Here is a 27919-nt window from a genome sequence, read left to right as displayed (position 1 = left end):
ATTTATGCATGTGTGAGTGTGACCTTCTCTTAACTGATTATGTTGTTAGCATAATATTTTAATCTATTTTTAAATGTATCCTATAGTATAAACGTTAAAAATTTAGTAATAATTACTCTAAAAAAATATCTATTTAAATTTTAAGTATTTGTAGATTTGATTTCTGGTCAGGTGGCACTGCTGGGAGCTTTCCTATTCTTTTTAATGTTATTGTATGTCTAATGTTTATGTCACCACACTTACTTATTATACCTTATTTGTTGTACCTATAGATTGTAAATATACTATTTAAAAAGAAAAAAAAAAGAAAGAAGTATTTGTAGATATTCAAACAGTGCGAACATTCGTCAGTTGATCATTAATATTCGTCATTGTTATATCGAGCGTAAAATGTATTATTATTTTATTTATTTATATTATATAAGAAATTAGTTTTATCAGCATAAGGCCATTGGCCATATATAGTAATATAAAATATTACAATAAAATATTGATAACGGATACTTATATAAGAGAATAAATAAAACATACAGTAGGTAGTTATAATAATAATAAATAAAGCAATGATTTAATTAGGTAAGTAGGCATCTAATATAGGTAAACTCAGGACCAAATAACAAATAAAATTGACGAGAATGCTCAATGTTCATTGACCAGATGCATCATTCTGTCTATAGGTATGTTGCAACTTATATAGGTACTTACTCTATTCAGGATAAGAATTAAGGATGCCCAAATTCGCGCATGAATACTGATTACTTAGCCACCGGAAGTTATCTTTATTCTTTAGTAATAGTATGAACAAATAGGTAGGACAGGTAGGTACTAGCTATACTCTGTTCCATCTAAGAGTGAACCACTCGGCTGACCAAAACACGTTTTTTTCCGCGCATTCCCACCATAATTTGGACATCGGTGAGAGTTTTAACACGGGCGCCTGAAGGCTGACGACGGTCGGCGATTACAGAACGCATAGCCATCGAATGGGGGGGGGGGGGGGGGGTCAGGCACTGTTCGGCGGCTCAGTTTGCGTGCGCGAAAGCGGTTCATCTTAGATGGAACAGAGTATAGTATTTATTATGTTATAGTATTTACTAACCTATTACCTAAGATAACTAGCGGTGGTTCAATTATCCGTATTCATCCTTAATTCTTATCTTGAATAGGTGGTATGAATAGGTAGGTACAATAAAAAAAAATTGACATTGAGTAAAACGGTAAGCCTAAAAATTTAATTTGGAGGAGCTACGAAGAAGTATCAACATGTTCATGCATCAGCCTCTGCAGGAATATATCAGTAATTAGGTAGTCTCTAATTTTCTCTTTACTAAGGGGATGATACCAAGCCTAATCGTCATTCTATTATTAATTTATTGTTCTATGTTATTATATTATAACGTACAATATTGGATTGAATTTCCAATGGTTAGTATAGGTTATACATGCATGGTTCCATTATTTTTGTTTAGGCGAAGACTGACCAATAGATTGTCTAGAAATAAAATATTTTTTCTCATTAAAATCAAATTCTTATCTACACAATGGAAAATATTTGTTTTGGAAAATAATTATTGTAAATATATTATGTTATTTACCTAAAGCCATGAATAATGCTTCTTGATCTCATTCCAGAATTTGCATTAAACGTCGGTACCACTGGGTATGTAAATTCACCGCCTCTATTCATTGTAATTTGTTTTGGGTTCATCGTGTTTGCAACTCTTGAGCTTTTTTTATATTTATACCACCAATATTCGAATGCTAACGTGAAACAAGCTAATCCAATTCCAACAAATATAACAATGAAGACTCCACCTATATAAAATAAACAAAAATGTCATAACACAATAGTTATAAATATTATATAATTTACCTAATTTCATGTTATTACATTTTATTATTTTTATACGAACAGGTTTTAAATATTTTAATAGGTACTAAACCTATTGGCCTATTGGTATATTGTGTAAGTATAATAATATATAATGTTAATATAATATACAGAATTAAGTTTTATCCGTTTTACGAAGTACGAGTGTGAATCCCAAAACTCATATTTACATACCTACGTATAGGTATTATACGTAAGTACGAAGGTATTATAATAATCATTGGGTATATATGAAATCGAATATACCACGTGTCTGCGAAAACAAGGTACATTGTATAACTAAATTACCCACACTACTCAGTACCCCATATATATTTTTGAACTCTGTTTGGGGGACATGAAACTAGATGGATATTGGATCATCAGTCTCCTGTAGAAAGAATTCTAAAATATGTATTGGGTAGCCGGGTAGGTAGTAGGTACTGAGTAATGTAGGTAACTGTGTTGTAGAGTGTATCCAGATTTTCCGGGGACACAGTAGAAATATTTGATAATTATTTTTATTAGAATTTTTTTTTTAGATAGAACTAAGACTAAAATAACGTTTAAGATATTTTCAAGCATGAATAGATTGAATAATACAATAGGTTAAATAAGTTCTGTTGTATGGGATGCTTTAAGCAAAATGTTCATGCCTATCCCAAGCAGCCGGCCTATCCCTAAAAACCATTTATAAAGTTATGTACAGTACTACAATCAGTATAGTTGTCTGGAAGTAAATGACTATTATTTCGAGTTTATCCTACTATATAATTAATTTTTCTTTTAGCTTATAATAGGTAGGTACTACATAATAGTAATATATACCATTTGCATATAGGTATATTACCTACCTACTTATATATATTATAAAAGTTAAAAATCAGAATATTCAAATATGATATTATGCAAATTGCAAGTATAAACATTAGATATAACATTAAAAAAAATTGTTCTATTAGATCGATGGAGTTAATTGAACATTACAGCCGTTAAAAGTATCTATGTATAAGACGTAGATAATAATTAAATAATGCATAAAGTTGTAATCTTTTTTTTTAGTTTTTTTAAGTTCAGTTTAATACTTAGTACTGGTTAATAATGTTAAATATTAATATATTCGCTGTGCCTGTCAGCTATAGTCGACCTACAAGGCTTTTTAACGGTACACTCGTCGGTTAGATATTGTAGCGGTGTTAAAAGTGTTTGAAGGTACAGTGGAGACATTTATATGTTCACACATACATTTCTACACAAAAGAGTAAAGACTAATTATTTTCGTCGAATCCTTTTATAAATTCCTACCTACTTTTGTTGGGATTTTTCTTTATTGAACTTATTTGTTTTTTTCAATACGTAGGTATGTTGTATATATTTTAAATAGGATATTAATATTATTATTGGTAGGTGCGTATTTGATGAAAATACTTTTAATTTATTACTCAGTATCATACTGTGCTTTAAATAGTGTTTAGACGTTCCACGTGATAAAAAAAATGAATTTTAATTATTTTTTAAGCATAATATAATATGTTTTTATGAAAGTTACTTTTAAAAAAGGGTGCCGATTCTTATCAACTATTTATGACGCGTCAAACGTGCTATCATTTTTTTTTTGACGCAGCGAATGTGTTAAGTAAAAAAATGTACGACCTATGTTATGGATACTGATGCCATCAGATTGATTATCTTGTTTTTCACATTGTATTCTTTCTGGGTTCAGATTCCACCACGTCTCTTTCAATTTTTCTAATTTTCGTTTATTGAGTAATAATAAAATTGCGTTATTGAATTGATCTTTTAACGGAGACCCTTGTTGAACAGCAATAGCATATGGTTTTCTAGAGAACTCATCGCCGACCATTTGTAAATGACAATCGATCATTACTTGATATCTAATATCCGTGGCATCTCCTAAAATAGAAAAATATTCTTATTTCAATGTTAAGATTTCCAACACATTCAATATGACAATATTATATTATTATAATTTATAAAATTATAAGCAGTAGGTAGTTACGTCTTAAAAAACGAAATACCTAAGTAAGCGAATCCTTCACTAGATGACTTAGAACTTTGAACTCTTTCAATGGCCTCCTCTAAAGTGTTCGGTAGTTTAGCCTCTTTCATTGCTTGCCACATTTTTGTGTATTTGTCACTTACTGGATAATCCCAAACAGCTAATTTCGCTCGCTCTACTTCACTCAGACTGTCATTTAAACTCATATCTTTCCATATTCTAAAATTATATAAGTGCTTAATATAGTTAGTATTTTGACGTATAATGTTTTTTACGTAACATTTTAAATTGTTAAGTTTTAAATAGGTATCTATGATCTATCTATCATAGTTATACATATAAAATAATATATTTACACAATATTCAGCGCTAACACACCTGCATATTATTATTTGAAATAATAATTATTATATGGGGCGGTGTCTGGCTTCAGTCACTGATGTGGTCCGAGTGCTGGCACCACCCAGTGCCACTAGTTCCTGGATGGGTGACCACCCGGGTTTTTAACAATAAACCCTTGCCACACATATAAGAGTTCTAAACCAACCGTACCCTTCCCCACAGTAATAAAACCTACTAAATAACCGAGGCTAATGACTGAGGCATATGTTGTAGCCTTAACTTAATTAAAAAAACTACTTAAGTATATTATGTTTAACTAATTAATGTTCTATAAGCAGTCCTGTAAAGTATTTAAGTAAAAGTATTTGAGTAAAAGTATTCAAATACTTTTTTAAGTATTGAATAACTTTTTGAATACTTTCAGCATGAAGTATTTTGAATGGTATTTTAAATACTTTTTTTTGTATTATATACTTTTTGGTATTGAATATACTTTGTTTTTTTATATCGAACATTTTATTTTTATTCGAAATAATTGGTTGGAAAAATATTATTGTCAATTACAATAATAGAATAATAGTTTTATTTAATATTCTGTATTTCTGTGTTAGCCGAAGCCCAAATATTTGTAAAAACCAGATTTGTAAAAAAAATGTATTGAATATTGAATAACAATATTCCCTTTAAAACTATTAGATTACCTACTACCTATGTGTTTATATTACGATAGTTAGAAACCCACTTTAAAAACCAAAAGTATTTGAAAAGTATTCCAAATAATTTTTCAAAGTATTTGAGTAGTATCTTAAATACTTAAAAAAAATGTATTTGAGTATTTACTCAAGTACTTTTTAAAAGTATTCTTTACAGGACTGTCTATAAGTGTATTAGGTATTAACCTAACATATTGTGGATAAATTAACATTTTTAAAAATTATTGCTACTCAACTCATAAAATCGTGTTTCGATGTCAGCCATTCTTTGAAAATAAGTCATTGCCGATGATCCATTCAGTGGAGCGTATTGTATTTTATATTGTTTAGATAAATCGTCCAATGATTCTACTGGAGTGTCCAACCGAGAAACTGTTAAAAAAGCTGCTAAATTAGCAGTATAAGATGCTATGATTATAAATCCGAAAAGCCACCATGTAGCAGCAACTAGTCTACCCGAAAGATTTTTGGGAGCTTCACCTCCACCCTAAAAATAGTAAAACAAAACAATTCTTTAGTTTTTGTAATTTAATTACAATTTTCAATGGCAAAAATATTATTCAGAGGAAAGGGTAAGCTAAAAAATGTACAAAATAAAATAATGCTGGTTTTGGATATGATTCTTTGTGATATACGCTAGGGTTACCGACTGTTCACTGACGAAGTTGATACTTTACAATTAGATACTGTTTTAGTTTTTACATAATAAATTAGTTTTAAATATTTTAATAATGATATTAAATTTTAGAAATTAATTTGTTTTACGTTTAACTTATTTATTATTATTGAAAGTATTACCTGTGGAGTCAAAGAAGTCATACAAAACCATAAGCATTCTTTTAAGTTGAATTCTCTTTTTTCTTCGTCATCTTTATATTTAATTCTGTTATTTTGGTAACTATATGGGCTCCAGCGATCAAATACCCACATCAAAAAACTAATATGGAAAATAATCATTGTTCAAATTGAAATTGCATGTATATTATATAATATCTATATCTACATTCTACGTATTTAAACATATATAGGTACGCGTTGGTAGATTTGTTACATGTGTCATTCACCTGGTGAAAAAGTAAGCTCCAAGTATACACATCCATACATCGTTTTCTAGAACTGTAAGAAATTTAAACAATGAAGTGGGAGTTTGTGGTTTTTTCATTAAAATTGTTATTCCGACTAAATCATAATAAGGGACCGTAAAATCGACAACATTTTCTCTCTCAGCCATAACTGATAGAGAGCCCAGTGCAATATCAGCTCTCTGAAAAATTGTATTACAATAAAAACGAATGGTCGTTATTATTTTAAGTTATGTATACCTTTTCGACAAGTTCTTTAACCATTCCATTCCACTGTCCATTTTCGTCCATATTACCTGAAGGAATAAAATATTTCATATCAATAATGAAATACAATTCTCTCTAGTTATATTATTACGAGATTTTTAAATTTACCAAAATTGTTGTCTGGTGCTATATAAATTTCGTACTCAAAACCAATTAATTTTCTAATTTCTTCGATTAAATCAATACAATAACCTTTAAATTTTACACCTTTACCATCTTCGTCATCAATTTGTATCATAAATGGATTTTGCTGAAACAAATGATATAATATTAATTATACATTTATACCTAATATAAAAATGCAAAATCATAATGTTTTGAAAAATAATATTATTCCTTGAATGGATATACTTATTACTGTAATAATAATAATAATCATAATAGTAATACAATATATTCTGTTCAGCGAGAGGACGCGCCAATTTTGAGCATCCCCACGTGACACCCTGAAATGGATGCGCAGAAGAACCAAAGTCTGGTGCGTTCTCTCCGTGGACAAAGTATAGAGCGTATATATATATTAATATATTATATTTGACTGAATTTACCCTATACAATATTACAAAAATTTATATACATACTGTATAGCTATGAATATTATTTACCAACACAGTTACTACTCTGTATACAGTGACGGCGGAAAAATGTGTCATATTTGCTGCATCTTTTACAATGATCGGTGAATTAAGACTAGCCTTCCACGAGCCCACATTTTCGGCGCTTACTGATTGACTGTTTAATACTGTAACTTTTTCTAGTCTCATTGTAAATTCTTCATAGCTGTGTCCATTTGTATCTATTAAAAATGGTGCGTAGGAGGGTGGTTCTGTCATCTTAACGTCATGAACAAATATTTGATAAGTAGGCGAAAAAAAATACTATTGAGTTTTTGATTTTTAATTACTCACATCTTTTAAATATCTTCTTAAATCGACATTTCTTCGTGGGAGTGGATTCTCTTCATTGTATTCATCGCATGTAGTGTAAGTTACATTAGTTGGCCATTCACCACTATTCATCATCGACCTATAAAATATATTAACTAAAATAAAAATAATACATTTTTAAACGTTACCTAACCTAACATTATAATATACATCTTAGATAATTGTATTAAAACATAAATTATGCTTTAATAGCAATGCGTGCAGATTAAACTAAAAAATAATATATATTCTGTATTACAAACTTATATTAATAGATAATAATCATCGAGATAAAATATTGTAATTATAACAGTTATATTATGGGTTTAAATTCTGTTAAATGATGCATTGGGTAATAAATTTGAATGTGTATTACAATTGCGAATATTATTATACCTGATTGCTAACAAGGATCGATAGTAAAAGTCGAAGTAAAATGCTGCTTTCAGCTCTGGAGTTGATGTTAAACCATATGTAGTTCTTAAATTTGATAATCTTTCTCGACTTCCAGCATCCGGCTCGGGTTTCACGAACAAAATAGTAGCATTAGAACAGCCACATTTCAGCGATCCTTTATCCTATTCACAAAATAGATATTTGATTTAGTCTTTAGTTTAGTGAAATAGTTAATACGGTGATCCCTAGTAATTTTACACATAAAAAATATTGAATGTAATAAATTAAGAAACTACGATTAACTACTGTGTATCTTGATTTATTACTGACTATATTTAACGTTCTATAATATTAATATATTTTATTGTAAATGTTTATGAGCTTAGAGTATATGAAGTGTATACACAGGTATTGTATGTACATGTGATGGTCCACAGAATTACATTTTTTATTTAGTTTACCAAATTATCAGAATACTAACTAGTTGTAAGTGGCGATCTCCTATCAGTTAGTACCAGCTATTACACATGCAAAGCATAAGCGTTTCTTCGTATTCTATTTTAAACTTAGTTTATCTGCAGTAAGGGAAAATTAAACAGGTTTGAATTCACGGGGCGAATTTTACTCAGGAATCCACCAACAAAGTACCAACAAAGTTGTATTAAATATCTTAAGAATTTAAAAATTGTGAAACTCAATATTTAAAGTACTCGAGACAAAAAAATTAAACAACATTCAAAGTTTCAAAGTAGGTAGATCTTAAGTAGATTTCACATGATATTTTAATCTTTATAAAGTTAATAATATTTTTACTAACTGCATATAATAGTTTAATATATGTTATATGTTAACATGAATGTACAAATTAACAACATTGTTAATCTGCTAATTATAAGATTTATAATTATTTATTTTTATATGATATTTAAACGGCTTCAATGTATCAATATAAAATAATGATTGTATAAAATACATTTAAATCATCTGATTTAGTGTCTTGATTTTCTTGACCCCCCCTTGAAACTGTCGGTTCTCTACCAGTCAAAAAGATAAAAAAGTCAAAGCAATGAGTGTCATTAATGGACCATTGCTCACTTCAAAGCTGTCGCATGTAAATGTCTTATTTTTATTTTTACTTCATTAACGATTAACGCGATTAATAATTAACATAGGCATATAATATAATATATGTATCCTACCCTTGACCACATATACTAACTGTGTTCCTAAGGTATAGATTGCATATCACGAATAAAATAATTAAATAATAATAATAAAAAACAAAAAAAATCATCTGATTATTTAATAATATGCATTGGAGAATATAAATATTTTTGTCTACAAGTTGTATATTTTTTACCTGTGTGATGACATGCCATGCATATTTACGACCAAATAATTTATTGGAATTCGCGTGGTCCAAAACCGATTTGATGATTGATAATTTTCCCAATACAAAAAAATTGACTATGTCTACATCACGGAATCTAGTCAAGTGTAATTTAATGCTGGTAGTGTCATCGATAGCAGCTATAATATGCCTAGTCGGAATATTTTGTAGTAACGATTTATACTTGTGATCCATTACTAAAATACATAACATTATAAAATGTATTTAAAACATTAATATTTAATAACATTAAATATAACTAACGTATTTAGCTAACAAAGAATTATGGGAAATAATGGAAACTATTTTTAAGGTAAAAGTACTCCAATATATGTATGTAGAAAATCAGGTAGGTAAATTAAATTAAAATAGATAGATACTTAGGTATTTTAACATACAACGATAGGTATCATATTTACGTGTTTATTTTAAAACTATAACAAGTGTTTTAGAGCCTAGATGTTATACACCTATATTTTTGTTTGATAAAAACAATGTTACCCTATTCTAGTGGTTTTCAAACTGGGTGCAGCGGATTTTTTGAGGAGCACGGTGTGCCGTGTTCAATAAAAGTTTGAAAACCACTGCCCGATTCTGTAGATCTAATGTCTTAAACTATTATTTATGTTAACACATATTTATTGAAAATAATAATCTAATAATTTCCATCCTTCCTGTATATTTTATTATATTTTTATGCAACCCTAATACACTTTTGACATTACATACCGAATGTATCATCAAACATTATGCCAGCATTTGTTATATTTTGTGCTACGACAATACTTCTTACTATTTCTGGTATGAGATCTGCTGGTGGACTTATTTGTATCAGATATTTTTGTTGTTCTCCGTCTAAATTTCTCCACTGTCTAAAAAATAAAAACAGGGTAGTTAATTACTTTCAGAAAATAAATTTAAAATTAAATGATCATGAAGTCTTAGAGAATTTAGTTTGGCTAGGATTGCTTCGAAACTTGAATCGAAAGTCATGTAATATATTATTAACAATATTTTAAATTATAAATTTGAGTACCTATCACACATTTTTTTAAAGAATTTATGTATTACAAGTTCTTATAACTTAAAAAGAATAAAGTAATAAACAACGGATAATGTTATACATTTTTTGATTCCACAATATTTTTAAATATTTGTATTTTGAATTTGTTGCGTGTTTAAGATATAATCAAGTCTCGTCAAATCATCAACATTATATGAATTAAGAAAAATAATTGTTTAAACAACTTATCAAATTAATAAACTATTAACGCCTCGACATTAGAATTGAACGTGTGTATTTACATTAAAAGTTATTTTCTTATACATAGGCTATAGGTTATATGTACCTATATTGATTATTTTGGGTAAATCAAGTTCCACTAACGTGGATTTTTTCAATACGATGACTATTGCAGTCACGTATACAATTTGTATTATTAAAGTTAACTAATTACCTTATATCACCAGTTTGTCCATATGATGCACTGACAGTAGGCAATGCTAAAGCAGCAGTAAATGATTTCACAGCTTCTGATGCAACCCCATTAATTGTTGTGTCAATGACCAAATGTGGTGGTTTATTGTTGCGAATTGATGCATTATAGTTTACACAAACTACATTTTTATAAACATTTATATTTATACATTTAGAGAAGGTAATCAGTTTCACCAATAGTTAATATATGTATAACGTTCTTTTGGAAGAAATACAATTTTTTGAAATTTGTACTTATAATTTCTACGAAAATATAAATTATGAAGTACGCTATATTTGTACATAGAAGACGGAGTAGTGGAGAGCAAGAAAAAACAACTAGTTGGAGAGACTCTTCCAGAAATAAAACATAGGTAGAACCACTGAATGGAGTGGCCCTCCATGGACTAAGGCTAACCTGACTGGGAAACACGAACAGCTTATTGTGGGAATTGGAGGATTTTACAAAATGGTCTTAATGGGTCGATAGAAGAAGAAGAAAATTTGTACATAAATGGTACCTAGGTCAGGGACGAACGCAGGAAAAAATTTCGCGGAGGAGGAGGGGTTCGAAAAAATGTAAACTGCAGTTCATAAATCATTGTAGGCCAAGCAATTTATTTTTACTGTTTTTGATGATATTACGAGGGGGGGGGGGGTTGAACCTTGATTTACTCCTGACCTAGGTATTCATTGGCATGGTATTAATTGGTAAAGAACATATTATACAAACATAATTGTACCCATGTATATTGCATATTACTAAAGTTGGTTAAAATCATATCCCGACCAGGTGGTTGAATTGAAAAAAAGTACTAAACAGGCGAAATGTGTGTTTCTGAAGGCTTAATGACTTATAAATAATTATAAAAAATTAGGAAGGGACAATGGAAAAAATAACAGGTAGTCTTTCCTCTTAATTACGTACCTATCTCTGAAGTATAATCACTAAAAATATAATAGATTCTAAAGTGTGTTTTTATTTAAATTAAGCTACTTTATTCTTGTGACTAGGTACTTGTCAATTATGTATTTACGATATACCTAAGTAAACTTTATTACTTTCTTTAATCAAACCATATTATTGTTATAGCTATGGTAGTATTTAAATCACTTTTCTTTTTAAAAAAAATATGTCTATTGCATTTTTATACTTTGACATATACTTTGACATATAGTATTATATGTTATTTTATACAGACTACAATAATTTGATAGTCCATAAATGTATTTATGAATAAATTTATATATAAAGGCAAACATTAAATTCACTACAAAATATACTAAACAAACAAATCAAAATTGATTTTTTCAACATTTATATTTTGGTATTAATTTAAGTTGTATACATTTAGTATGAAATAAAGTCAATTTTAGTGTTTCGTTATTGTTATAATTTATGTTATTTTATAGATAATATCAAATATTATTGTTTTAAAAATAAATGAAAAAAGATATTATGATAATGATTTGATTTATAAATGTAAGTTTAACATTTTTTAAATACAATATCATACGTGTTTCTAATATAGCTGAAGCATCGTCTCCGCCAATTTTCACAGAATATAAACCATCAATCATCAGTCCAACCCTTGGATTTCTTCGAATATAATTTAACGCCACATTAAGAGTATCTTCGGCCACTTCGTTAGTTCGATCATTTATGAAGACTATTGGAATCCCGAAATTAATTTAATATTTTATAGTTTAGTTAGTAGCAAAATAGATATTTTTATATTTATAATTTAAGTAATCAAAAATTTACTCACGGATATTAACTGTCTGTACATTTTGTGACGTTCCTATATTAAATAGAGTATTAATCCATAGTAGAATTGTTATCCCTCGAATTGGTTTGTACATGGTTAACATCTTACTACAATTCTGAACTAAATTATTTCCGTTTCAACAATTCATAAAAAAACCTTTTCCTTAAGAACCATTGTTAACAGTCGCCCAGGGATACGTTGGTCAAAACACCATTAAACTTGAATGAATGATTGTTTTGTGAAAATAAATCAAATTAAAACTTCATTTTTACGTTTTAATACAATTAATTTTGTTAGATATAATATTAAAGAAATGTAGAATAATACACGAGGCTCTAAAAAAATGAGTTAATTCAAACTAAGTATCTTAAAAAAACTTAATATTTTTATTTGATAGTTAATTACAATACTGGGGATCTAAAGTGAATACTTGAATCAATGCCGTAATTGTGGGGGGTCTTGGGAGTTTACCCCCCTCCCATACTAAAGAAACTTTTCGTATATAGTTAATGAATTTAATTTCTGAAACTAAAGGAATTATAATAATTTACCATGTTTCCCAAATAGTATGATACCTAACTGTATACTATGTTTGTATTGTTATACCAATTATAATACAATGGTATAAGCTTTGTACTATTCAACCATGGATAATCGTGAGAATGCGAATTTTGTTTGCATTTATTTTGCTATGTATAATAAATATATCACAATCGATATTTTATCGACGGATGATGATAATTGAGATAACTCATAGTGAAGACTATACACGTATTACCGTTTTTACTTTTTACCCGAATTCGGTTGTTGAAGCATAAAGTACTAAATGCAATTCTGAACTTTTTCCAAATAAAACTTTTCTTTTCAAACTATTAGCTACATTACCAGTTTTGACTTCCACACCAGAACGCACATTTTCTACCATGAAAAGATTAAACAAATATTTACGAAACTCATCAGACCAAGTATATAGTATATTGAAGTATATTGCCTTACAGGTCTGACTAGCTCTTTTGAGTGCACAATGTACATAGACAAATTTAAATCAATCCAGATGATGTGATCGATCGTTTCACAAAAGATAAAAAGAAAATTGCTGGACTTAATACTATAAAAATATGTAATTTACAATTTTCTCACATATAATACGTAAAAACACTTACTTAGATATTATAAACCTATTTTTTTTTTTTATAAATTCATTTTTTATATTATGAAAATATATAATTTGGTTTTAAACCCCTCCCAAAAAAATTGTTCCAGCCACGGTCTTGCATTGAATGTAGTATAAAACTATATATTTCGTTTTGAAAGGATATTAGAAGATAAACTAAAATTACAAAACTAATAATTAGGTATCATTAATAATTTTGATTATACCGAGCCTTGCTAAGTCGTCATTAATTTAATTGTACACATAGGAAATTTGTATTAATGTCATTTAATTTATGAATAATTCAAAATAAAATAAACATTATTTAAAATAGTTATACTATTTACGTCATATATCATTGTTATAAAAGATATTTAAATCTTTTCGTTTGATAATAGTTATTATAATTAATTATATTTTAAAACATAAGAATTTACATACAAAACGCATAGTGCATTGTTATTTGTTCAACCATTTTGAATAGTTGGTCAAAACTTCAAACTAACTTGTTAAATACGTATAGTACCTATAACGTATTATAATATGATATCAAATATTTAATGCAATGTTATGCGAATCCTATTTTAATTATAAATTTGAATACTATGATACACATAATACATTATTTATCAATTACATGATTTCTGGTAAATTTAATTATTATTATACCTAACTAGAAATAAGAGCACGTGATCAAATGAAAGTTTCTTCACAATCACTTTTATTTTAACTCATATCAATTTAATTTTCAACGAATTACAACAAAATTAAAAAATCAATACATACGTAGGTACACAAGTAAGTACATACATTTACAATTATAAATGTCCGTTTGTTTTGAACAAAATGATCATTGATAAAATAATAATATAATAACTAGAATAAATGTTCTGTAAACTCGTCGAGCAAGAGCGCCACAACGCGTTGTACTGATGCCATAGCAACCATTTTCTGTTTGTGTGTGGTACACGACCGAGATGCTAGAGGTCTGCGTCAGCTTCACCTGTCAGTCTTTTCGGAGTGTTTTGCCCAAAATGACCTAAAAGTCAAGAGGACCGTAACTTGTACATTTCATTTATTAATTACGTATCAGTAAGTTTATTTATTTATTAATAGATTTAAAACGAGATTATATTTTAAAAATGTATTATTTTATAATTGAAAATTATTTAAAATATTGTATTTGATCCAAATTATGAGTTTAATGAAATATTTTTTTATCTTAGTATTATTATCTAATTGTTATGGAATGATAAAAATAAAAATATAAGTGTGATATTTAATTTGTTTATGAATTAAATATAATATAACTTATAATTTCATTTTGAGGATTTAAATATTTTTTAAGTCTATAATTAACATTTTTATTATTTTATAAATAAAGCTATTTTTATTTATTTTCTCAATATTTTAATATAAAATATTAGGTACAGTAAAATATAATTAAAGGCTCACATATTTTTTAATATTCAATCAATATAAATCAGTTGAACATATTATACTGATCAAATATCTTACATGTGATCATGACTTAAATAGCATAATATATTCAACTATAGTATTTTTCTAAATTAAAAAATAAAATGACGATTCTGAAGATACAGCTCAAAAAAATTGTCTACAATTTTAAAATGTTGTATTATATCTATAAACATGCAAATTACACATTTATCAATAACCATAATTATTAGTTGGAAAAAATGGTAGGTAAGTAAGTTGAGTTGATTTTTATAAAAATAAGTCTAAAGTGTTGTTTTATTTTTTATTCAGTTGTTTTTTTCTTATAATTTTTCGCGAAATATTCTTGAATATTCCAAAAATAACCTGTTTAAAATAAGTATTATCTATATTCTATACAACAATATAAACAATTAATAAATCTATAGAAAACCGATATATTCTGCTTGGAATCTAAAATTTAGTTCGATTGAAATATATAGTTTTTATAATATTATTAGTCATTATTATTGGAAATAAATAATAATATACATTCATCATATTAAAAGAAGAATACAGAATGTTCTGGAAAATAATTCTGTCTCTTTCATTTATAATATTATATGTAGTATACGAGTATACCTACCAGTAATAATATGCGGTTAAATGCTTTAAAAGAAATGTTGACTTTCTGGTTATAAAAAACTGTATTTCTCTGTGATTGGACTCAAAGATAACAAATTTAATTTTAATGGATGCGGTGCTCTATGGAGTTTCCTTATCCATGGGCATCGTATTTACTGAATATGATAATAATTCCTTTTAAACTTTATTAGATAACTGATAAGTAGTAAAGTTATATGAATAGACTTATCTGCATCAGTCATATTTTGAATTTTCCCATGTACCTACCAAAAATCCACATTCTATAAGGATTTCTAACAAATTTTAAAACTTTGGTTTCGACTATTAAACTCTAATCAGAGTTCGTCGTGATGATAATATTTTTTTATTTATTTATGAACTATATCAAATTAGAAAATATTATCGGAAATATCGTGATAAATGCTACCGATCATCACAATGTGCAGAAGAGCCGTGTTCGAGATGTGTTCTACTTCAATTTGCGGTAGATGAAATATAATAAATGGTATTTTATTTATGTACTTTATGTTTATGGAATAAATTGCTTTATTTTTATTGATACAGTTTATTCATTTTGGTAGGTATTTTAAAATGTTTAACATTAAAAGTACAAATAACTTTCACACAATAAATAACACATCATAGAATTGATAAAGAGTTAAAAATATATTTGAACATCCACAAGGTTTAATATTTTTTATTTTAAGAGTTCTTTATTCTCATGTACCAAAATAATACGAAATTATTTTTATAATATGCTTTAATTCTTTAATATTTATATTTGATGTAACTCTAGATTTTATAACTTTACGAAGGAAAATAAATAGTTGAAACAAATAATAAGGATTGGATTTTATTTTCATTGCACTTTTTTAGAAAACACTGTTAGGGGTATTGAAAATACTTCTAAGATTTCGTTTAGGGTTTCCTTGTCAAACTATAATAAATGTCATTATTTAGTTTTCAACTTATTTGTATTCAGTTCACCATATTTTGTTTTATTAAAAATAATCTAATGGTGCCATTTAGCTCATTTATCATTTTTATGACGTAAAACGTTGAAGCTACCTATGCACTAATGCACTACCTTTAACTTTAAGTCATTATAAATATACAATAAAGGTGAATGCAAGCTAATATAAAAATAACATATAATAAGAATACTTCTGGATGCAACTAATATTGATATAATTTATAAAATCGTATAAAGTTTTATTTATTTTTTTAAATATAATAAACTAATAAGTCTAAAATTGATCCTGCCTATTATGGCATGTGAGCTTCATATTTACTTATATACAAATATACAATTATGTTTTAAAATGTACAATGTACATTTAAATCAGTTAGGTTACAAAATATATTAATTGTATACGCACTAGAATTGTAGAAACAATAAGCATACGCATTCAAAATAATTTTTTAAACATTTCGTAATAAAAGAAAATACCAGAAAAATATTGTTATTAGTTTATAATTTAGATATAAGAGAAAAAATAAATTTTTAGTAGAAATGGTTTTTATTTTATTTACAATCTCGCTAACGCACAATGCTCTAAATACCAATTAAATTTTTTATAAATGCATTTAATAATTCTTTAAAAAATAGGTATTATTATACATGGTAAAATAAAACTCATAGGTAATATTTTCAATTAGTCAGTAAGAGTTTAAATTTTTGTGCAGCAAAATCCTTAACGTATTTAATATCCTACAGAATTTTCATTGTATGAGACATTTCGTACTTGTAATTTACCGTAATTTAAAAAAAACGTAATTGTAGATATAACTATGTGAAAAAAAACACTCTATGTGTTTTACTCTAATTATTAAACGTTAAATTCGGATGATATCATATTATTGTCTCAAGTCCAAAACCATGATACGGGTGTATTTAGTTTTCACCAAAATAGACCCGAAGTAAAAAAAGGTGGGTAAATGGATGACCTTATACGGAATATTGTATTACAATTTAAAATCTTAGATTTAAAAAATTTTTTTTTAGGAATTTCATGCTCAAAACAATTTGCACATTTTCGTGATTTTTACGCCTTTTGTCTAAATTCAAACTTTAAATGTTTATAAAAAAAAATTTTGACTATATTGTGATTGATTTTTTAATATTTTTTAAATGTCATTTAACAATATATTAATATAATATAATATATTGTATACATTTTCAAGCTTTTATACCCAACAAATAAACTAAAAAAAATTGGAAACTGAAAATGTCCGTAAGCAGTTCAAAACAAATCAATATATTTTGAAAATGTTATCGTGCATGGAAAATGCTTATATAAACAACCAATGAAAATGTCATGTATATATGGTAATTTGGTTTTGACTTACACCAAAAACCAAAATCGATTTTGTCGAAAACCGATTTTGCGTAAAAATTCCCGTTTTTCCTTAATTTTTCATTTAATATTCCTTGTGCTTTTGAAAACTATTAGTACCAACTAGATTCACTTTCCTATTAGAAAAAATACTGCTGAAGGAAATCTAAATAATTTTACTGTCCTAAAAGTGGATAACAGACACATAAAAAAAAAAATTTAAAAATTTAAAAAATCACATCATTGTAAAATCAATACATTCATTGCTCCACTCAGAATTTAATATATGGTCAAAACTTTGCTAAATGTTATTTTAATTTGCACCGAAATAATGAAGGTACTTACATAGTTATTGACATTTTTATTTGCATCAAAAGTAAAATCGGTGCATCGTAGACTATGAGTTATGACGATCGATCGCAAAAACTGATTAACTAGTATTGTACCAAATTGTTATGACTGTATTTAGGTATCATAATATAAAAGATAATAAAATATTGATAACTGATAAGTAATATAGAATACCTATTTTTTTAATTTTTTTTTTATTGATCCTTAAGCCCGGCATCTATGGCCATTAGTTGCTTGTAGGGTTGTATTGTGGTGGTGGTAGGGTTTGGAACGGTGAGTTTTTCCACTTGATTGTGTTTGGCAGAATTTTTAAGTGAGCACCCGTAGGTATCTGCTATACCCGAGTGGGGGATTTTGAGTAACTGAATTATTGAAGAAAAAAGGGATTGATGCTGGATGAACCACCCTATATATATTGTGCTATCCATTAAATGTGAGACACTCATTATTTCAAAAACTATTAAATTTTTTAAAAATTATTCTAACTTTAATATAATAAGATAAAATAAGACATTTATCACAACGGAATATCTAGGACCAAGGTACTTGAGTATTGTAATAAACAATTCCCATCCGTTATCGGTGTTTGAACTGGGGAAAAAATAGTACTTACGAAAATCAGGTTTTACTAAATTATATCACTTTTTTCCAAAACATCAGTAAGCAGTAATATTTAGTCGTTTGTACAATTGTCTATTAAAATGTAAAATTACGAAAAATATCGGTGGCTTTTCTTTTATCTTAATATGATATTTATATGATATATTATTTTTGATTTGTCCGGGCTTACATTGATAACACGTTTGAGTTTTCTGTTTGTTTAGTATTATATTTCTTTAATAATTGAATAATTATATCTACGTAATTTCTTAATACATGTTACAACTTTACATTATTTTGTTATATATTATAAATCACACTATTTTGTATTGTATTGCTTAACCTATAAGAAGTGAGTCTTATCACTCTCTGGCCTTATCACACATGCCCTTTTTTTTTTTTTAACAAACGACAACAAAAAAATATCACACATTTTTTTATTGGTATTTTCCTGGAACAATTGATGTGCCTAGGTAAATTATAATTTTTCAATTTGTAATAAGCCTACCAGCATAAAAGATTTAGGTATACGATTCGGTATAAACGGAAACTTATTAGTTATTACCGTCTGTTATTTGGTTATTGTATGCCGCGGACAATTTGTACGGTGGAAGTTAATTGGTAATAATTGATCACGGATATTTGTACGGCGATAAAGATAATAAATTATGTAGAGCACTTTTACGGTGAAAATAAACTGGGAAATATATTTTGAAAGACGAGATTAAATTTTTTAAAACTGTTGATCAATCGCGTATTAGTATTAGTTTGGTGACATTTGGGAGTAGGTACACACTGTACACGCTTTAGTCATACACTACGAACAATTTCAAATCCACAAAGTTAAATTTAATAGTTTTTAAAAATAAGTACAATATACCCGCCTATACCCATCACTAAAATAAAACAATAACTATAATCAAAAATTTTTTGAAATACTTTGCCATAATGCCATACCTACGCATTTGACTTTAAAGTTGGTATAATATTCTGTATCAATTGTAATTGATATGTAAAATGTACATAAATACAAATGAGGTATATGTAATGATATTAATGATTATTTATTTACATTTGAAATCTAAAGTCAAATTATATGACTACCAATACATATACCTATTTAAATTTTTAATAATATTATGTACCTATATGTAAACTACAGTCGAACCTCGATAGCTCGACATTTTTTTTTTTGTCGCTTGAAGTTTGTTGAACTGCGTTTGAGGTAAATTACTCGAATAATACATAAGTGAAACTTATTTGTAATCGCCTTATTGAGATTCGAGTTATTGACTTTTGACTGTATACATACATTTTTTTCTGGCTGTCATATAGTATGCGGTCTACCAGTGAATTTACAAGTATAGTATGCGGTCTACTGGCGTTTTACTAATATAGTATACGGTCTATTGCAAATAAATAAATAAAAAATTAGATCATAATAGTATCGTATAATTGTAGTAGTAATAGTAAAAAAGGTGGGCAAGTGGGTGTCACTCTGCTGTACAGAAGATTACAAGTGGGTCATTGTAATGGATGGTGTTAAATTTGAATTCAATGATATAATATCATTGTATAAGAAAAGCGATTCTGAGCGAAAACGGTCAGTCAGTCTATGATGTTACAAAGTACCTATATTTGATGACATTATTGTGAATAAAGTAATATTTATATATAACCTTTTTACGTGGAACCTTGTTTTAAATTTTCAATCCTTAGCTATAAAAGATGAACATTTTATAAATTTATAACTACAAAATAATTATTACATTTTGTCAAAATTCGAACTTCAAATGCTTATAAAAAAAAAACTGTGATTATTATAAGGATGTTTAATATTTTTCAAATGTCATTGTAACAATATAGTAGGAACCTTGAATTATATTTTCAAGCTTTTTTACCTAACAGATAAAGTTTTATTGACATTTATAGAAAAAAAGACTAATAAAATTGGAAACTGAAATGTTCCTAAACAGATCAAAATAAATCAAAATATTTAGAAAATTTTATCGTGTATAGAAAATTCAAATATTAACAACCAGTGAAAATGTCATGTATATGCGTTTATTTGTTTTAGAGTTACACCAAAAACCAAAATCAATTTTGTGGAAAACATTTTAAACTTAGGCCTGTGTAAAAGCCGGCCGGTCACAGGTAACGGCGGTAGAACGCGTTTGCCGGTAGACCGCATACTATAGTATGACATCCTTTTTTTCTGGTATACCAGAAATATTATAAACGCCATATACGTCACTATACTTAATAGTGTGAACCGTTCACGCTTTTTATTTTATCTGTGTGACCGTACAAAGTGTCCATATTATAACCGTACAACACGGTTGTCTTGGGACCCATTGACGAACACTGGCTAATTTACGCCCGTTATTATTCTGTTGAGCGTAGGACGGCCGCTCGGCAGAGCCAGCACCGCGATGGACGAGCTGAAGTCCGCCAACCAGTTGGACGATTTGCCGCACAAATGGGTGGACGTGGTGGTCGACTACCTGCGGGGCTTCCGGAACGACACGACGGATTTCAACCGGCCACAGCTGCGGCCATCCGTCCGGCACACTTATCCGGCGTTCGTGTGCGGTTACAGCGCGCTCATCATGGCCGGCGCCCTGTGCAACGCGTACGTGCTGGCCATCGTGGCCAGGAAGCGGCTGTACGCGGCCGACCCGGTTTACGTTTACGTGGCCAACCTGGCCGTCACGGGCATCGTCGAGTGCGTTTCCGTGCTGCCCATATCGCTCATGGTGTTGCTGGTCCAAAACTGGATATTCGGACGGTTCCTGTGCTTTTTCCTGCCAATGCTCCAGGTAGGGTGTATTATACAAATATAACATTATTACGTCGTCCCCCGAATTAATCGGGATAATCGTCGGGACAACGATCGGCGATTTTACTGGTATATTATAATAATATTATCAAGTCCGGGGATATAATATTATAATATCAAGTTATAATTTATAAGTCTAAGGCCCCGATTTGAATGCCCTAAACAATTTCAACAAAATATGCTCTAAAAATAACTAAAAATGCCCTTTCAACGTAATAATGCCCATAAAAATGTTATAGGCACGCTACTATATGCAACAGATTGGAATACGATGGTATAACCTTCGGAACACTTTATCTAACACTAACCTAACAATAATACAAAAACTAAATACCATACTTAAGCACGCACAATAAATAAACAGTATACTGGAAATAAATGCGATTGCGAAGTATCTCCAACTGACCAATTACCTAGTTGTTATTTGCCTGAGTAAGACACCACATCCTATAATCGTAGGAGATAAATAAAGACGTTATCGCTTTCATTTATAGAACGATATTGACATTTAGGACGGATGAAAAAAACAGTTAATAAATATAATATGAAAACAATATTTCTTAATATAATATAATATTGAATTCCCTAATTTACACTAAAAGCTCATACAATGTATTATTAAGGATAGGTAAGTTTTACCTTTGATGTATCTGTTACACGAAACGATTTACATAGGTAGGATAACCTACTTGAAATGAACCTGCTGTCCTTGAGCACCCAAAAAATAATGCACTTTGCATTGAAATTCGAGCCCTATTTATAACGCGTACACTTTGAACAAGGTGATTCATCGAGCATTGCTCACCCCCCTTTTATCCCCTAATCGAGGTTTGGTTCGGATTCTGGTTTTCGATTTTTTTAAGTACCTACACTTAAACGCCAAAATATCCTATATCAAAATACTTACAGTAGCGTAACTACACAAATGTTTTATGGTAGGGATATGAATATTTTATGACCACCTACTCGTGGGCGGCTCTGCCCCTACACTCCCTTTTGGTATTACTGCCTTACCACAAATTTGTTTTTTTAACAAAATGCATTTGGAAAAAAAGAGGGGAGAGTAAAGGTAATGGATGTGTTAAATTTGAATTCAATGATATAAAATCATAGTATACGAACAACGATTCTGAGCGAAGACGGTCTGTCAGCCTATAATATTATTGGGTAAATTTTATGATATGATTGTGATTAAAGTAATTTATTTTACTGTTAGGCATTAGTACTACAGCAGGTTAATACTACAGTACCTATGTCGTTATCAACTACAAATGAAGTAATGAAAATTCATGATTTGTAAAAAAAGACCTCGGGGGATCCATCCCCCATATCCCTCCCACAATTACGCCCCTGTTAAAATATCCTTTGATTTTTTATTTCATGGCATTTGGGGAGTAATTATTTTAACTATTATATGTAAAGTTATGACGGTTTGAAAATTATAGTAGGTAATAAATATTAATCTATTTGCACATTATTATTATTATTATTTGTAAAAATTGTCCGATTGATTATTACGATAGTACTACTTGTCTACTTAATGATAAATATTACATACATGGTTTAACCATTGACTTATATCTATATACATTATAATCTATTATTATCCTTAATACATAATATATTATAAGAACTTAAAAACTATTTGTTCCAATTTTGATTTAGATACATCAACATTTTCAAAGAAATCATTTTCTTAACAGATTGTAGTAGGTAATAATGGTTTTAACCATTTGAAAAATATATTATTTACTCGTTAAATTTAAATTTAATTTCGAAACAAAATTGTATTGCATTTTATATTAATTCCCAAAACTACAACCTTACTAATCAATACACTGACCATTGATTTTTATTTTATTTTTCATTAAGTGTTCGAAACACTATGTCAATGACTGAAATAGTTAATAGACATTGAATAAAACCTTCAACACTGCATCCCCCAAGGTTCTAACCTACTTTGGTATAATTGTGAAAAAATATACACCGGCCACCGGTACCCTTGTCAGTCAATTGCTCAACGAAGGCATATGGTTGAGAATTGTACGTACCTACGTAACATGATGATTAATTATTAAAATCAGTAAATGTTGTTTGTGTCAACGAAGACATTGACGAATTGTCGATCTGTCTATTTCCACACAGAAAATGTTCCACACTCCTGTAAAATAAACTGACAAAAACATCAAAATTCCATTCCATCTCATTCAACAGTGAAACTGAATTATAAAACCCAACTTAAAAAAACATTTTTACAGAATTTCATTTTTAGGGTGTATTACTTATTCAATGTTTGTCTGTTTACCAAATATCTTTTGTCAAATATAAATGCCAAGACTGCAGACATATTAATATATTATATTTTATGAAAAATGGTTTATACTATTTACGAATATTTACAGTTTACAATATGGTTTATAACCATTAGTTATACGAGTAATTGAGTTTGTGGTGTGTCCTTCATTTCAAATTGTTTTTAAAAGTGAGAAGTGGTAGTGGTATTGTCAAAATTTAATGATTATCCATTTAAAAAATTTTTCGAATGTACCTATTTAAGAATTTAAAAGAATACTAATATTTTTATATTACTTTGAAGTACTTTTGAGATAATTTAATTTTTTGCAAATGAAATATTTGACACAACAACTAAACATTATGCATGAAATTAAATATAATTTATTATGTATATATTAAAATAAGAGTTGGAATGGTAATTTGTATATTTTAAGAATATTTAAATACATTTATAACCACTAAAAATAAAACTAAAAGATAAAATTAAAATATGTTTTTCCCATGAGAAATTCTATTAATTTAATGACATTTTATATTCGTTCATAAATTTCTAACTTTTAAATGGTATAAATTATTCCTTTTTTGATTTAGGTAAGTATATTATTATCATACAATATTATATTAATTAATACGTATATTTTTTAAAGTAACCATATAACTTATTTTTTATTTTAATAGTTAAGAATTAGTGGTCTTTAATTGAAATCGTATTTGTCAATTAAAGTATATACGAGTATATAAAACTATATTATCAAAAATCTACATATCTACATTTTTATAAAATATTTATAATTCGCAAAAATTGATATACCTATTTACAAGTGTGTATAAGTATTATCAAGGAAAAGTGATTTATAAAAGTTAAACATTTTTACAGTCTGATATTTATGATCAACTTAAAAAATAAATTCTGTTAACTCAACTAGAATAACTAAACTGGCATACAATTAAGTTATTATTTGAGTAAACTTTCTCTAAATAATATTTATTTGAATGATTAAACTTAATTTAATTTTACTTTGGCGAAAGCAACATTTAGCAAACGACTTTTAAGTTTAATTAATAAAATAAATAATAAAACATACTTTGGTATTGTATACTAAATTATAAGACGGTTAAAATAGGTAGTATAAATACAGTGTACAGGGTAATAAGATGTGCTTATAACTATTTTGAACAATGCTTTTCTTAAGATTTCTAATCACCCATAGGTATTAAAATTGTTCACATACTTACTTAATATCTATTGTTTGCTTAAAACAGAAATATATTAAATTGTCTAAGATGTGTGGATGTGCCTGCACGTACCTATACAGTACATAACACGAAACGGCAATTTGCACACACATTTTAAGAATATCACGTATTGTACTTAAAACACGTTAATTTAAAAATTTGACTTGAAAATTGATAGATCGTTTGTAAACTAAACAGATATCAAAAAATTTGACAAAATATTAAAATAGTAATATTGTGGTTAAAAATAACCCAAAATAATATTGTACTGCTTGGACATAACAATACACTATTTTTATAAATTTTTATGTTCGTTGCAATATCAATAACTTTCGGTTAGGCATCACCGCGAAATAAAGTATGAACCTGACCTGACCTAACCTATAGTATAAAATCAGACACATTGATTAGGGCGCATTTAGTTCCATTACGACAACACCAAAGTGCGTATATTATATTGTGTAATTGGCTTATAAATTATTAACGAACTGACAATAATGCACGAAATAATTTGTTGGTTATCGATTATAGTCTATAGATACCTAATAAAATTTGACAAGCTGGTTACACGATGATTTTTTCAGAAAAATTTTCTGATTTTCTTAGCTTATTGGTTTATTGGCATAAAGATATTATACTACGAAAAATCAATTATTTAATTTAATTCTAATTTCTAAACTATTTAAAATGGGCGCATGAAATTGTTTATTCCTTCAAGGAACCGGTGGATAATAATGGGACATCCAACCTCGACGTGCTGCTAGAAAGGGTGAATGTAAGTTCATACATTTGTTAGTTTCTACACGATAGAAAAAGGTACATATACATGAGATGTGTAAGTCCCTACGTAAAGTAATAAATTGTGCGTATGTTAGTTCCTATACGGTGGTATAACGGCGGCATGTGCAGCTGTCGGATGGGGGGTGATAAGGACTAGCTTTACAACCATGGATATATTATAATATATATTTAATATCTATGTTTGCAACGACATAAATGTATAACCACAGACATACAACACATTACGTACTCAAACGGCGATTATAAAAATGGCAGGATTGAGAAGATTTTTGTGGTCAGGATTTCGTCACACTTTCGGACGTGAAAAATAAAAACGCGATCGAGAATCGGATGGTGAAGACGGACGAGGAAAAAACAGTTACGATGATCGTTTCATACAATTTGTTGGTGAAAAATATCGAGTTACCCGATCGCCGCGAGTATACCGTAAACAATATTATTATGGTCGGCATACTTACTGAGATACGAATTTCGGCGAAAACTTTACGAACGCGTTCATCCGTGAATTTCATAGTGAGGTTGGATAAACCCGCAATAAGGCCGGCTGAGGTGAGTTCCTTCATAAACCAGATATTCTCAATCATTTTAAAGTGACAACCTCTAAAATTAAAAATTAAATATTTTTTTTATTACGAGCTAGGTACATATAGGTTTTTTCATGTGCTGACAACCTCCAACGTAGTTGCGACACCCAGATTCAGAATAGGTAGTGGCAGAGCATATTTTAAGTAATTTTCACTGGGTGGCACGTCAGTAAAATTGTCTACCAGAGAAGCATAGAAGGGAAATAAACTCTTCTACCTCAATAATTTGAATATAGGTTTATTAACTGAACTCTACTGAGGGAATATATATATCTACAAACTACAAGTTTTATATAGTTTTATTTACTGAACTCTACTGAGACATATATCTACATAACCGATTTTTCAATAATAAAAAGGATACCTACGCGGCAGAATAAACGATATACCTATACGACTATTCGAGTGATGAGTACACGAGTACACGACCGCGAAGGTCTATGAGCGTTCAATGTTTTGTTATAGATATAATCGATAAAATATAAATACCTACTTTATCTATTATATAAATAATGTTACTGTACGTCTGTACCCGTATGGTTACTAATAATATAGTGATGTATTAACGAATTTAGGAGGAGCATACCATGTCTTAAGGACTATGTTTAGGCATTTGATATTGCATGTACATTTTGGCTGTGTCAATGTGTGAGAAGTAAATAATGAACATTAGTGTGTGTAAGAAAATACTTTTGCTCTGGCAGTAAACAGTACCTACCAAAAGAGGAATAAAAATTCACCTTGTTTCGATCAAATTATATTAGTTTTGAAAAGATGAGCGTATTCGTTAGTCTATTTTCTATGTTTGCTTGGAAATAGATTTACGACTTTATTTTCAGTTAATATAATATGATGCATAGTAAGTTTATATTTTTATCAAAATAAACTTAGAATTGACTTAGTTGTAGATAGCGACGAAATGAAAAATATAAGAATCCACTTTCGAGCAAACTTAGAAAAGAGGAATACAAACTAAATTTACTTTTCTAACTTGAAATCGTGCTACTGGAAGTATGTTTAATTTTCTTTCGCTTATTGAGCTTAATGTATGGAAAATATGGTTGCTCCAGTCCCCTTAACGCGGCGCAGCTGTGGTGTTGTGGATAAATCATAAAAATCAATCGACAATCACAATGAACTATGATTTATGAAGATAATCCACAAAATATTATACTATTATAAGATACCGAAATAGTTGTACATACACACTACACATCATACATACACGCTACGCCACTGGTGTAAGTACTTACATCCGTACATCCGAGCAGGTATCATATTAAACGAGTATAAGTATTTCCGTGGTATGAAATATGAACACTTCTAAATAATTGTATAAACGCAATATAAAATTTACCTGTGCAGTGTATAGTCGCATGCCTTATTAATC

General features: G+C 28.5%; 2 protein-coding genes across 3 annotated transcripts in view; one reads left to right on the top strand and one right to left on the bottom strand.

Moving 5' to 3' along the window:
- Positions 1–991: 991 nt before the first annotated feature.
- LOC100167360 (ionotropic receptor 25a) lies at positions 992–12724 on the bottom strand. The gene is made up of 17 exons (XM_008184870.3): positions 12253–12724; positions 12001–12153; positions 10464–10623; positions 9736–9878; positions 8977–9203; positions 7617–7798; positions 7203–7320; positions 6900–7127; positions 6403–6544; positions 6268–6323; positions 6010–6209; positions 5744–5882; positions 5182–5432; positions 3910–4109; positions 3524–3784; positions 1596–1815; positions 992–1492 (listed from the first exon to the last, which is right to left on the bottom strand). The coding sequence occupies exons 1-17, from the start codon at positions 12353–12355 to the stop codon at positions 1456–1458; spliced, it is 2820 nt and encodes a 939-aa protein (XP_008183092.2). The 5' UTR covers positions 12356–12724; the 3' UTR covers positions 992–1455.
- Positions 12725–14375: 1651 nt separating this feature from the next.
- LOC100159283 (G-protein coupled receptor-like) overlaps positions 14376–27919 on the top strand; it is a 143901-nt gene continuing 130357 nt past the window's right edge. Inside the window, exons 1-2 of one of the 2 annotated variants that reach the window (XM_029486009.1) lie at positions 14376–14497; positions 21178–21593. In XM_029486009.1, coding sequence (XP_029341869.1) covers positions 21207–21593 — 387 coding nt within the window. In that variant the 5' untranslated portion in view covers positions 14376–14497; positions 21178–21206. The remainder of the gene's footprint in view (positions 14498–21177; positions 21594–27919) is intronic. The other variant, NM_001162960.1, reaches the window with a different exon arrangement.

The sequence above is a fragment of the Acyrthosiphon pisum genome, chromosome A1 (assembly GCF_005508785.2).
Source record: "Acyrthosiphon pisum isolate AL4f chromosome A1, pea_aphid_22Mar2018_4r6ur, whole genome shotgun sequence".
Classification (NCBI taxonomy): domain Eukaryota; kingdom Metazoa; phylum Arthropoda; class Insecta; order Hemiptera; family Aphididae; genus Acyrthosiphon; species Acyrthosiphon pisum.
Note: the sequence above shows the minus strand (reverse complement) of the source record. Positions and strands in the feature narration are given on the sequence as shown.

What these genes read in the sequence shown, in the direction of transcription:
- LOC100167360 (XM_008184870.3), bottom strand. Translation starts at nt 12,355, where the DNA reads ATGTTAACCATGTACAAACCAATTCGAGGGATAACAATTCTACTATGG. An exon ending in AGCACCAGACAACAATTTTG is followed by an intron (nt 6,324 to 6,402) that starts GTAAATTTAAAA and finishes TTATTCCTTCAG; the next exon opens with GTAATATGGACGAAAATGGA. An exon ending in TGAAGGATTCGCTTACTTAG is followed by an intron (nt 3,785 to 3,909) that starts GTATTTCGTTTT and finishes TTTCTATTTTAG; the next exon opens with GAGATGCCACGGATATTAGA.